Below are 13451 nucleotides of genomic sequence, written 5' to 3' on the forward strand. Positions count from 1 at the left end.
CATGGACTAGGGTTCGTCTAGGGTTATTCCACACATGTCAGACACTTTGAGATCAGTAAGCACAATGGAAAGAAGGAACAGCCACACTTGAGGACTACTGACACATATATAATCTGTCTTGGTCCATGCATGTCACATGCATGTAGGCCTATACAACGACCATGTCATGTCCTTAGCCATAGAATACAGATAATAATGTATCCAAGAAGAAATACCTCTGCATTGCAGACTGCAATGAGTATCACTTTGGATGGACACTGGAAAGTATTATTCTGGGAATTGGTCTATCTCTGGTCCTACACTGCCATCTAGTGTATATTCTCACAAGTTCTCCAACGGAATTTCATGTAAATGAGGATGATTTGATTGACGTCTTTCCCTGACATTGTCTTTAACGACGTTGATTAATACTGGCAAAAATACATATAATGAAAGGTAGGCTATATATTACCTCCAAATAAAGGTAGGAAAATGTTATTTTTATTTAGAAAACATTTTAGTATTAACATACCAAATATAATATCTTCAAGATGCTAGAGTGATACTCATTAATATTGTTATTCCAATCCCATTCCACATGCACTTCATCTTTTTGAGTGCAAGATCTAGGCCTACTCTCACTTTCGTGTCTTGCATGTTGGTTACCATGCCAACCCATATTCGGTTCGAGCTGCTCAAACTTGGAAGCAAACACTAAACACTGATACAAGTCGACGAAGCTAGCTATTTGCATATATTTTACATTCGACATGGCATCTTGCTTAGTGCCTGACTTTCCAGCTGTTCTGGTGGCTTTGGAGCATTTGGGCGAATTAGGTAAGAAAACAACAGGCGCCTCTTTCTTGCTACTGTTAAACATGTCATGAGTGACTATAGCTAGCTAGCCCTACCTACCGTCAACGAAACGTATAGAGAAGCATCTGATAAACTGCTACTTTTCAGTGTTGACAACTCCTAAAGTTGTGAATGAGCGCAGACTTGATGCAACCCAGCCGATTACTTTGATTTGTAGTTGCCAAGTTGAATCATTTTAATGTTTCAAATAAGTACTGTATCAGATCTAAATTTACATCGCTAATAGCACAACTTGCCTGTTTGAACGTTTGCCTTGACATAGACAAGCAGCTGAGGAATGAGGGAGTTCCATTCAGTCCTGAGGCCAGTCATCACCTGAAAGAAATAGCTGCTGCCATCACTGAACTGGTAGGCATATGCCAATAGGGAAAGAGAAGATCGAACATCAGGTAGTCTAAATATTGTTACGACCAATATGATTGATTTAATAAATAGACTAGTAAACTAATCGATTATCTAAAATGGAATGTAAATCTATCCACTGGGCACACACTGGTTGAACCAACGCGGAATAGACGTTGAATTTACGTCTGTGCCCAGTGGGTAGGTAAATATAAAGTATATTATACTGAGCCYTTTACTTTATGTTCGTATTCTTATCTATTCTTATTTCTTATTGCTGTTGCATTGTCGAGAAGGAACCTGCAAGTAAGCATTTCGTTGGACTGTGTATACCATGTGTATCCTGTACATACAACTAATAAAACATTGAAATTAAATAAGTCCATAGAGACAATGGCCATAGAGGCCAGAAAACTTGCTTTACACACTCTTTTGAAAACCCTATTTTCTATAAATCAGGAGACTTCCAGAAGAGTAGTCCATGAACAACTGGAGGTAGAAACTATTGAAACAAGCAAACTCCGACATCAATGCCAGAATATCCATGATGATGTTCAGAATGAGATATCAGGTAATTACTTATATAGCCCAATGATATGATTTCATAGAATACAACCCACTGGGCAAAACCTGGTTGGATCAATGTTGTTTCCACATCATTTCAACCCAAAATTGAAGTGTGATGATGTTGAATCAACGTGGAAAACTGACTGGAATTGGAAAGAAGTCATCAACGTAAGGGAATTTCATATTTTTTTCACCCAACTTTTAAACTATATCCAATGACATGGTGGAAATGTTTTGTGGATTTCACAATTAATTCACTTTAGTTAACAACTAAATGTAAATCAAAACTAAACATTGAACTGATGTCTGTGCCCAGTGGAAAGAAATTAATATTTCTTTCTCTAGCCCTTTGGGGGCCCTAAGCYAGATGAGTTTTTTAGTGGCCCCAATCTTGAAAAATGTTGCAGTTCTAAAGTACATTTCCTGCAATTCTACACATTTTGCCATAGTGCTGAGAGAAAATGTTGAAATTGTATAAAAATATATCATGCAATTCTTCTCATTTTGCCATGAGTCAGCGAGAAAAGATTTGCAGTTTTACAGCTAATTTCCTGCCATTCTAACATTTTGCCATGACTTATGCCATGTTAATGATATCTGAGTGAGAGTGACTTACAAAATCAGTGGGGGCCCCCTGGACCTGTCGTTATTTGGACATTATTACTACCAGTTTAGATAGCTGGCAAGACTAACTTACCAATATAAAAATTGTTAGCTGACATGGCTAACTGAGTGACTGTCAGTGACTGACATAACAAGAGAATAATGTCAAACTTGCACCTTGAGTATTCTACTATTCTAACTCTCAACAGTAAGTTAAGACCCCGACTGAGTTCCTAAGCGACTGCTTATGTCGCTTATGCCTAGAGCGGCCTAGCTGCCTGGTCTTGTCTTAAAGCTAGAATGAAAAAGCTATCCAGTCATGTTTTCCTCACAGATATGTGTCATTGTCCCTTTCAGCTGGTGTTGCGGCTGCAAGAAATATAAATGCGGGTCAAATTACTCAACTCCAAGATGAACTGAACAGTATAGTGCTTGAAATWGAATTAARGGAGGAAAAACAGGAAGTCCTTGAAAAGCAAAATGCTATTCTTTAGTAAGTAATATAAGTCATGTTGAGCAATGTATAGGTGTAACAGATCATAACAAAATTGGCGACATTTCACATAACATCCATGATGTTATAACTTGTTATTACTTGTTTTGGAATCTTTTTCAGTCCTGAGAGAGAGTTGGTAAAAGGTGACCATGAAAATGTCATCAACCAATTAAACTACCAGCTGTTAGAGAAGGGCAAAAAACAGATTCTGCTCAATGAAACAATGAACGAGATCAAAGAAGGGAAAGCCAAGATCACAGATGTGGAGACCGCTAAAGTGGAGCTAGAGGAGGCCATGATTCAAGAGAGGAAGACGTTTGCTGAAACAAATGAGAAWCTTCAGAGAGAGGTACGTCACAGTCACCTCTTATTATAGCTACATTTTAAATGTTTAAATGTTTGTTATTTAGCAGACGCACAGGAGCAATTAGGTTTAAAAGTCCCTTGCTCAAGGGCACATCAGCAGATTTTTCACCTAATCGGCTCTTGGATTCAAACCAGCGACTTTTTGGTTACTGGCCKAATGCTCTTAACCGCTACCTGCTTACAGTATCTAAGATACTATACCCTGCTGTGAGGCACCGTCTTAATCTTATCCTCCCCTGCTGGTATAGTGTGAGGAAGTCATCAATAACATACAGAACCAGAAGAAGAACAATGAGAAGAAACGCAGAGAGCTGGACATTTTTTTACCAGAACTGTTGGATAAGGAGGACAAAGTCACAGAGCAAAAAAAAGTAAGTGAACTGAAGTATTTCAGTCAAGTAGTAAATTAATTACATTTTCCACTAATGCTCTTCACTTGCTATAACTGCCTTTTTTATTAATTTATAGTATGATATAAACAGTGGTGTAAYGTAACTATGTAAAAATAGTACTACTTAAGTAGTTTTTGGTGAATCTGTTCTTTACTTAAAAATATATTTTTGACAACTTTTACTCCACTACATAACTAAAGAAAATATGTACTTTTCACTCCCACAAATTTTCCCTGGCACCCAAAAGTACTTGTGACATTTTGAATGCTTAGCAGGACAGTAAAATGGTCCAGTTCATGCCATTATCAAGAGGACACGTGGTCATCCCTACTGCCTCTGATCTGGCACTCACTAAACACAAATGCTTAGTTTTTAAATGATATCTAAGTGTTGGAGTGTGTCCCTGGCTCTCCGTTAATTCAAAAAACAAGAAAATCATACTGTCTGGTTTGCTTAATATTAGGAATTTTAAATGATTTATAGCATTTACTTTTACTTTTGATTCTTAAGTATATTTGAGTAATGATTTACATTTACTTTTGATACTTAAGTATATTTAAAACCAAATAGTTTAAGAATTTTACTCAAGTAGTACTTTACTGGGTTACTTTCACTTTTACTTCAGTCATTTTATATTAAGGTATCTTGACAATTGGTACTATCTCCACCACTGGATTTAAATACATATTTATAAATTGTGTTATTTCACACAACACTCTTCCTTCATTGCAGCACATTCTCCAGTTAGAGCAAAGTATAGCCAAACTGACAGCGTCTGAAATCCAATACAAAGAGCAGCTGGCAGACGAGATCAACACATTTGAGGAACTTGTTCTTCAGAAGTAAGATTTGCATTCATCCAGGTACTGTATGTAGCGTAAGCATGGAGCATACATGGAATGCAAGGGATACTGTATGTTACATCATGTCTGCTTCCATCATTCCATCTTTTTCGACTCATTAACCATTGTTTCCACAGGGAATTTCATGTAAAGGAGTTGGATGAAGTGAGAATTGTATTTGAACTGAAAGTTCAGGCACTACAGGAAAAGATTGTAGAGGTGAGAGATAGTTCGATTTTTCCAAAGTGATGCTACTACTACAGTACTGCTCCAGGGCAACATGTTGCTTCATTCTCCTCTTCCCTCTCACTCTTCTCTTCTCTCTGTTGGTGTTGCTATGGTGGGAGGGATTATAAACACCTGCATGATGTCAGATGTGAGACATCGATTTCCTGCCATTGCCAGAGGCCTCAGCCCTGCTGTTCTGTAGTCAAATTGATATTTTTAGAAAGTATTCCTTCAAAGGCACTTTGTGCTAAGTCTGACCTTTAAGAGAGCCAGTTCACTGGAGTGTCCTCTGATGTGCTAGAGTTCACACAGTCCATCAAAGGGCATAGCAGCTGTGTCTGGCCATATGATCCGATGACAGGCTGACTGAACGTGAAGAAAATGCCCTTTGAATAGAATTACTCTCCTGGTTTCCGCTTGTAGAGGAGTTGGGGTGTTTGTATGTGTCTGGCAAAAGTCAGAATCATACACTATATATACAAAAGTATGTGGACATCCCTTCAAATTAGTGGATTTGGCTATTTCAGCCACACCCGTTGCTAACAGGTGAACAGAATCGAGCACACAGTCATGCAATCTCCATAAACAAACATTGGCAATAGAATGGCCTTACTGAAGAGCTCAGTGACTTTCAATATGGTACCGTCATTAAATGCCACCTTGCCAAKAAGTCAGTTTGTCAAATTTATGCCCTGCTAGAGATGCCTCGATCAGCTGTAAGTGCTGTTATTGTGAAGTGGAAACATCTAAGAGCAACAACGGCTCAGCCACGAAGTGGTAGGCCATACAAGCTCACAGAATGGGACCACAAGTGCTGAAGTGCGTAGCACGTACAAATCATCTTTCCTCGGTTGTAACACTCACTACCTAGTTTCAAACTGCTTCTGGAAGCAACGTCAGTACAAGAACTGTTCGTACGCTGCCCATGAAATGGGTTTCCATGGCCGAGCAGCTGCACACAAGCCTAAGATCACCATGCGCAATGCCAAGCGTCGGCTGGAGTGGTGTAAAGCTCGCCARSATTGGACTGTAGTGGAAATGTGGAAATGCATTCTCTGGAGTGATGAATCACACGTCACTATCTGGCAGTCCGACGGGCGAATCTTGGTTTGGCGGATGCCAGGAGAACGCTACCTTCCCCTATTCATAGTGCCAACTGTAAAGTTTGGTGGATGAATAATGGTCTGGGGTTGTTTTTCATGGTTTGGGCTAGGCTCCTTAGTTCCAGTGAAGGGAAATCTTAACGCTACAGTATACAATGACATTCTAGACGATTCTATGATTCCAATTTTGTGGCAACAGTTTGGGGAAGGCCCTTTCCTGTTTCAGCATGACAATGCCCCCGTGCGCAAATGAGGTCCATACACAAATGGTTTGTTGAGATCGGTGTGGAAGAACATGACTGGCCTGCACAGAGCCCTGACCTCAACCCCATTGAACACCTTTGGGATGAATTGAAACGCCGACCTCACTAATGCTCGTGGCTATATGGAAGCAAGTCCCCGCAGCAATGTTCCAATATCGAGTGGAAAGCCTTCCCAGAGGAGTGGAGGCTGTTATAGTAGCAAAGGGGGGACCAACTCCATATTAATGCCCATGATTTAGGAATGATATGTTGGACGATCAGGTGTCCACATACTTTTGGCCATGTTGTTTATGTGAAACAAATTTATGATGCTGAGGGTTGGCTTTGACTTCAGGTAGTACCTCCCCGTTTCAAAATGTTTACTCGCTACTGAACACCCCCCTGGGATGATATGCAGGGCTGGGGTGGTCTGGGGGAGCCAGTATTGGTTGATTGTAGAGCAGGGTTCCCCAAGTGTTCTGAGCGACAACAATTTATTTATATTTTTATTGTTTGACATAAAAGACTGTAAAATCACCAGCAAATCAGCTCCAAGGGATTTTCATTTTGGAAATCTGTTTGAAACTATTCCTACGCATAATAGAGAGATATATGTGATCGTATACAAATGTAAGCAAGGTTGAAAGTTATGTTTTAGTCAAATATATCTGTTTGGGCTACTTGCGGTCAATTTGCAGTCTACAAATTATTTGTAATTATGTTCCGGCCCCCTAGTTGATGATCTCTGTTGTAGAGGATTCTCATGCATTATAGATAGGCGCTGTGTAGATGGGCTCTGTTCTGTTATGTGTGCAGGTGGATGGTGAGATGGAGGAGGGCCAGATAGTGAATGCCATCCGCCTGGAGTCTATTGCTAAGATGTCTGACAGATTTAAAGCTCAAAGGAAAGAGGAGGACGACGTCATGGCTGAACACCTCAATGTCTCAAGACGGTATTCCATCTATACCTCTTTGCATCCTACATCTACGAAGAATCAAGTCAACCTGCAACACTGCTTTCCCTTTACTTTGGCTGACAGTCATTTTTACTTACATTTTATCAGTGGTGTAAAAAGTACCCAACTGTCATACTTGAGTAAAAGTAAAGATAATTGAATAGAAAATGACTCAAGTAAAAGTAAAAGTCACCCAGTAAACTTCTACTTGAGTAAAAGTCAAAAAGTATTTGGTTTAAAATATACTTAAGTATCAAAAGTAAAAGTATAAATAATTTCAAATTCCTTATATTAAGCAAACCAGATGGCACCATTTTCTTGTTTTTTTAATTCATGGAAGGCCAGGGGCACACTCCAACACTCAGACATCATTTACAAACAAAGCATGTCGGTTTAGTGAGTCCACCAGATCAGAGGCAGTAGGGATGATCAGGGATGTTCGGTTGATAAGTGGGTGAAGTTGACTTTTTTCCTGTCCTGCTAAGCATTCAAAATGTAACGAGTACTTTTGGGTGTCAAGGAAAATGTATGGAGTAAAAAGTACAATATTMTCTTAAGGAATGTAGTGAAGTAAAAGTAAAAGTAGTCAAAAATATAAATACTAAAGTACAGATACCCCAAAGAACTACTTAAGTAGTACTTTAGAGTATATTTACTTAAGTACTTTACACCACTGCATTTTATCATCTGTTTGTATGTTTGTTTGATTGATTTTCAGCTTAGAAAAGTCCAGACTTAGACTTGAGGAGCGCGTTGCATCGATCGCTAAACATAAAATAGAGATCAGAGAAATGGATGAAGAGATCAAACAACTCCATGAAACCAATATGTAAGTAATATGGTCCATTTTATCATATTAGTCTATAATCACTACGAGTTTTGACACTTTTGTGTAGTATCAAAGTAACTTATTTCACTAAGGACAGCATTAACCATCTGACCAAGTTTGAAATATAATGAATAAAAAGTCTAAATAATTATCTTGCAAACTACAGAGCTTTTATCTCATTGTTTAGTTATGTACTAAAAATAAAGTAAATGTCATGCAGAATTGTCAGAATAGTTGCTTACCTAGTTAGCATTTTGTTTCTCATAGAGTTAATGCAGACCTGTTTGAAAGAAATGTGGATGAACTGCATGGACAGCTCAATAAAGAAAAGAAGAACATGTAAGCAACAAATAGTATCTCTTCATTTCATTACAGACTTGGACTTTCTCTTCATAAATTGGGTTATTTGATACAGTCTACGGTTTTTACTTTTTCTTTTCAGAGCAATCTTTGAAGTTGAAAAAGAAGAACTGTGCCAGTCTCTGGAGAATCTAAAAAAAGATCAAGTACAGCATGTGAAAGAGGTCAACTCTAATATTGGTTTAACCAGGAGGAGATATGAGGAACTGCTTGAAGAGGTTCGCTTATTTTTCCTTAATTCTTCAGGAATCTATTGAGATAGCACATGCACTTTATATTTGTTTTATTAATTTATATTTCATAAACATTTAAATCAGGAGAAGAAACTCAGAGACCATGTATTCATGGGCGCGTTGATTGAACTTCTCAGTAAAAAGATTGTTAAGGCAGAGGAGGGGAATGAACAGATTACCATTTCCTACAATGCCGAGATCCAACAGTTCATCGTAAGTATATTTATATATATTTATATATATTTACATTTTACATCTAACTCAGCTAGCGGACATTAGTAAGCCTCATCACACATACAAGCTGTTGAGAAAAATGTATTTAATGTCTTCTTCTTCTGTGAAATTAGACTGAAGCGGAGTCAGTGACACAGAGCCGACTGGAGAAGGAGGAGGACCTGAAGGGTAAAGAGTCTATCTTGGAGGAGGCGGAGGCCCAGTTTGATATTGACCAGTCCAGGCACCAAAAACTAAAAAACCATACCTCAGGTACTGACCCAATAATCTGCTAATATATCTATAATAACAACTATAATAACACAGAGACGCACGCGTACAAAGCTCTCCCCCGCCCACCATAATTCTATCCTCCTGATTCCTTCTTACAAGCAAAAACTAAAGCAGGAAGTAACAGTGACTCGCTCAATACGGAAGTGGTCAGATGACGCAGATGCTAAACTACAGGACTATTTTGCTAGCACAGATCAAATCAAATTGTATTGGTRAGATACACATGCGGATGTTATTGCGAGTGTACTGTAGTGAAATGCTTGTGCTTCTAGTTCCGACAGTGCAGCTACCTAATACACACAAATCTAAGTAAAGGGATGGAATAAGAATATACATATAAATATATGGATGAACGATGACCGAGCAGCATAGGCAAGATGCAATAGATGGTATAAAATACAGTATATACATATGAGATGAGTAATGCAAGATATGTAAACATTATTAAAGTGCCATTAWTAAAGTGACTAGTGATCCATTTATTAAAGTGGTCAATGATTTCAAGTCTGTATGTAGGCAGCAGCCTCTCTGTGTTAGTGATGGTTGTTTAACAGTCTGATGGCCTTGAGATAGAAGCTATTTTTCAGTCTCTCGGTCCCAGCTTTGATCCCCCTGTACTGACTTCACCTTCTGGATGATAGCGGTTTGAACAGGCAGTGGCTCGGGTGGTTGTTGTGAATGTTGACCTGTTTAGACTTCAATATGTTCCGGGACTCATCCGATGGCATTGAGGAGTATACCACATCAGTCACCGGCTTCATCAATAAGTGCATCGATGACGTTGTCCCCACAGTGACCGTATGTACACCAACCAAAAGCCATGGATTACAGGTAACATCCGCACTGAGCTAAAGGGTAGAGCTGCTGCTTTCAAGGAGCAGGACTATAACCCGGACGCTTATACGAAATCCCGCTATGCCCTCAGACGAACCATCAAACAGGCAAAGAGTGAATACAGGACAAATATTGAATCCTACTATACCTGCTCCAACGCTCGTCGGATGTGGCAGGGCTTGCAAACTATTACAGACTACAAAGGGAAGGCCAGCCTTGAGCTGCCCAGTGACACAAGCCTATCAGACGAGTTAAATGACTTCTATCCGCGCTTCGAGGCAAGCAACACTGATGCATGCATGAGAGCACCAGCTGTTCTGGACGACTGTGTGATCACGCTCACCGTAGCTGATGTGAGTAAGACCTTTAAACAGGCCGCAGGGCCAGGCGGATTACCAGGACGTGTACTGCGAACATGCGCTGACCAAGTGGCAAGTGTCTTCATTAATATTTTCAACCTGCCCTTGGCTGAGTCTGTAATACCTACATGTTTCAAGCAGACCACCATAGTCCCTGTGCCCAAGAACACCAAGGTAACCTGCCTAAATGACTACTGACCCGTAGCACTCACATCTGTGGCCATGAAGTGCTTTGAAAGGCTGGTCATGGCTTACATCAACACCATCATCCCAGAAACCCTGACCCACTCTAATTTGCATACCGACCCAACAGATCTACAGATGACGCAATCGGTATTGCACTCAACAACACCCTTTTCCACCTGGACAAAAGGAACACCTACGTGAGAATGCTGTTCGTTGACTACAGCTCAGCGTTCAACACCATAGTGCCCTCAAAGCTCATCATTAAGCTAAGGACCCTGGGACTAAACACACTGATCCTCAACACAGGGGCCCCCCGGGGGTGCGTGCTTAGTCCCCTCCTGTACTCCCTGTTCAACCATGACTGCGTGGCCAAGCACGACTCCAACACCATAATTAAGTTTGCAGATGACACAACAGTTATAGGCCTGATCACCGACAACGATGAGACAACCTATAGGGAGGAGGTCAGAGACCTGGCAGTGTGGTGCCAGGCCAACAACCTCTCCCTCAACGTGATCAAGACAAAGGAGATGATCGTGGACTACAGGAAAAGGAGGGCTGAGCACGCCCCCATTCTCATCGACTGGGCTGTAGTGGAGCAGGTTGATAGCTTCAAGTTCCTTGGTGTCCACATCACCAACAAACTATCATGGTCCAAACACACCAAGACAGTTGTGAAGAGGGCACGACAATGGCTATTCCCCCTCAGGAGACTGAAAAGATTTGGCATGGGTCCTCAGATCCTCAAAAAGTTCTACAGCTGCACCATCAAAAGCATCCTGACCGGTTACATCACCGCCTGGTATTGCAACTGCTCGACCTCCGACCATAAAGCGCAACAGAGGGTAGTGCGTACGGCCCAGTACATCACTGGGGCCAAGCTTCCTGCCATCCAGGACCTCTATACCAGGCGGTGTCAGAGGAAGGCCCTTGCCAATGACTCCGGCCAACCTAGTCATAGACTGTTCTCAATGCTACTGCACGGCAAGCGGTACTGGAGCGCCAAGTCTAATTCCAAAAGGCTTCTTAAAGCTTCTACTCCAAGCCATAAGGCTGCTGAACAGTAATGATGGACTGTTGTTTCTCTTTTCTTATTTGAGCTATTCTTGCCATAATATGGACTTGGTCTTTTACTAAATGGGGCTATCTTCTGTATACCACCCCTACCTTGGCACAACACAACTGATTGGCTCAAACTCATTAAGAAGGAAAGAAATTCCAGAAATTAACTTTTAACAAGACACACCTGTTAATTGAAATGCATTCCAGGTGACTACCTCATGAAGCTAGTTGGGAGAATGCCAAGAGTGTGCAAAGCTGTCATCAAGGCAAAGGGTGGCTACTTTGAAGAATCTCAAATATAAAATATATTTTGATTTGTTTAACACTTTTTTGGTTACTACACATGATTCCAAATATGTTATTTAATAGTTTTGATGTCTTCACTATTATAATACAATATAGAAAATAGAAAAAAATTAAGAAAAACCCTTGAATGAGTAGGTGTGTCCAAACGTTTGACTGGTACTGTACATATTGCCTCGATTTCCTCGACTAAGCTGTACCCCCGCACATTGACTCGGTACCGGTACCCCCTGTATATASCCTCGTTATTGTTATTTGATTGTTGCGCTTTTATTTTTTACTTTAGTTTATTTCAAAAATATTATTTTTCTTAAAACTGCATTGGTGGTAAAGTGCTTGTAAGTAAACATTTCACGGTAAGGCCTACACCTGTTMTATTCGGCGCATGTGACAAATACAATTTGATTTGATTTAGTCAACAATATCAAGTAGACATACACAAATATGCAGATATCTCAAAGAATGTGCTCACTATAACCTTAGAAATCATGTAGTGCAGCATTTTATAATGACTTAAATGATTTCCCCACCAGAGTTAAAGAGTAAGAACAATCATCTGGAGCTCTTCATCCAGGATATGAAAGAGAGCACTAGTACTCTTCTCAAACCAAAGGTGAGTTTCATAACAAAAACATTCAGTATGTACATCTTGGTTACCACACACTCTAAAAGGCAAGCTGTGAAGTGTAATAGCATTGAAACAGTCTGCTTGTAACTGACTGACAGGAGGACATGAAGAGGAGTCTAGAGGGTTTGCGTGAGAAACACATGGAGCTGCTGACGTCTCACGCTGCAGACATCKTCGCCACGGAGAAGAGCATCTATGACAAAGGGATGATGCTGGAGCAGGTCAATATGGAGAACAGCAGACTACATGTGGTAAGAGACATGAGTCACTCACAATGGCCCTCCATACTGAACTACACCACTCACTCACCTACCAAGCAAAAACTTAATGTAAACATTGTTTTTCAGTGTATTGAACAAATGAAGGAGGACATATGGAACACCAGGAAAGACCAGGAAAGACACACAAAGGAGATTGGGTGGCTGAAAGAGGAGGTTCATTCTCTATTTGGTGAGCATCAGCCGCGCTCAATGACTCCAACTATTGTAAAACGTTGTGCATAATATTTAGTTCAGTCTATCAGGTTTCAATATCATCATAACTTATAAACGCACCTTCCCCTAGAGAACCTGCTTGATGCTTGGGCAGAGGACACTGTGGTGACTGAGGTAAGGATTCTTAAACCATGGCTGGTCAGTCCAGCAGCTTACTGTACATACGCCATTTAATTTTTTACAACTGATGTTAACTTATAGCCTGACCACATGCTGACAGACAACCGTGTACATGACCAGATTTCTCTGGTTAACGTATTTTGACAAATCCACAGTGCAGGACTTGAGTGATTTGTAAGTCAATAGTAAACTGTCATGAAGAGACCACACTAAATCATCCATGACTCATTCAACAATTCAGGAATCTTCAGAGAGAGACCACAAGATTCTGGAGGCTATCTACAGACTCATGACCAAGATCCACGACAGGAAGTTCCAACTGGGGGATATCAACAGTAGACTAGAGGAGGAACTGAAGGGCATAAGTTCCCTGTTGGCCAGTACTAAATCAAACATTGCACTTAAAGAACAGGGCAACTAGCGACATCAAGAAGGATTACATCAACACAATTGTTGTGTTATAAAAAAAACTCAGCACAAATGAAAGTCATATGAGATGAAAGTAGATGAGTACTCACACTTGTGATTCTTATTTCAGAAAAAT

At 40.3% G+C, this 13451-nt stretch overlaps 1 protein-coding gene across 1 annotated transcript; it reads left to right on the forward strand.

The window, feature by feature from the left end:
• The first annotated feature begins 673 nt into the window (after positions 1-673).
• ccdc175 (coiled-coil domain containing 175) lies at positions 674-13449 on the forward strand. Its single transcript, XM_023986270.2, has 19 exons — positions 674-816; positions 1118-1203; positions 1657-1768; positions 2725-2860; positions 2984-3212; positions 3478-3600; positions 4354-4463; positions 4601-4682; positions 6853-6989; positions 7711-7821; positions 8089-8160; positions 8264-8399; positions 8499-8627; positions 8762-8900; positions 12199-12278; positions 12392-12544; positions 12641-12743; positions 12858-12901; positions 13149-13449. The coding sequence occupies exons 1-19, from the start codon at positions 750-752 to the stop codon at positions 13326-13328; spliced, it is 2229 nt and encodes a 742-aa protein (XP_023842038.1). The 5' UTR covers positions 674-749; the 3' UTR covers positions 13329-13449.
• Positions 13450-13451: the final 2 nt, after the last annotated feature.

This window comes from Salvelinus sp. IW2-2015, linkage group LG4q.2 (assembly GCF_002910315.2).
Source record: "Salvelinus sp. IW2-2015 linkage group LG4q.2, ASM291031v2, whole genome shotgun sequence".
In the NCBI taxonomy this organism is placed as follows: domain Eukaryota; kingdom Metazoa; phylum Chordata; class Actinopteri; order Salmoniformes; family Salmonidae; genus Salvelinus; species Salvelinus sp. IW2-2015.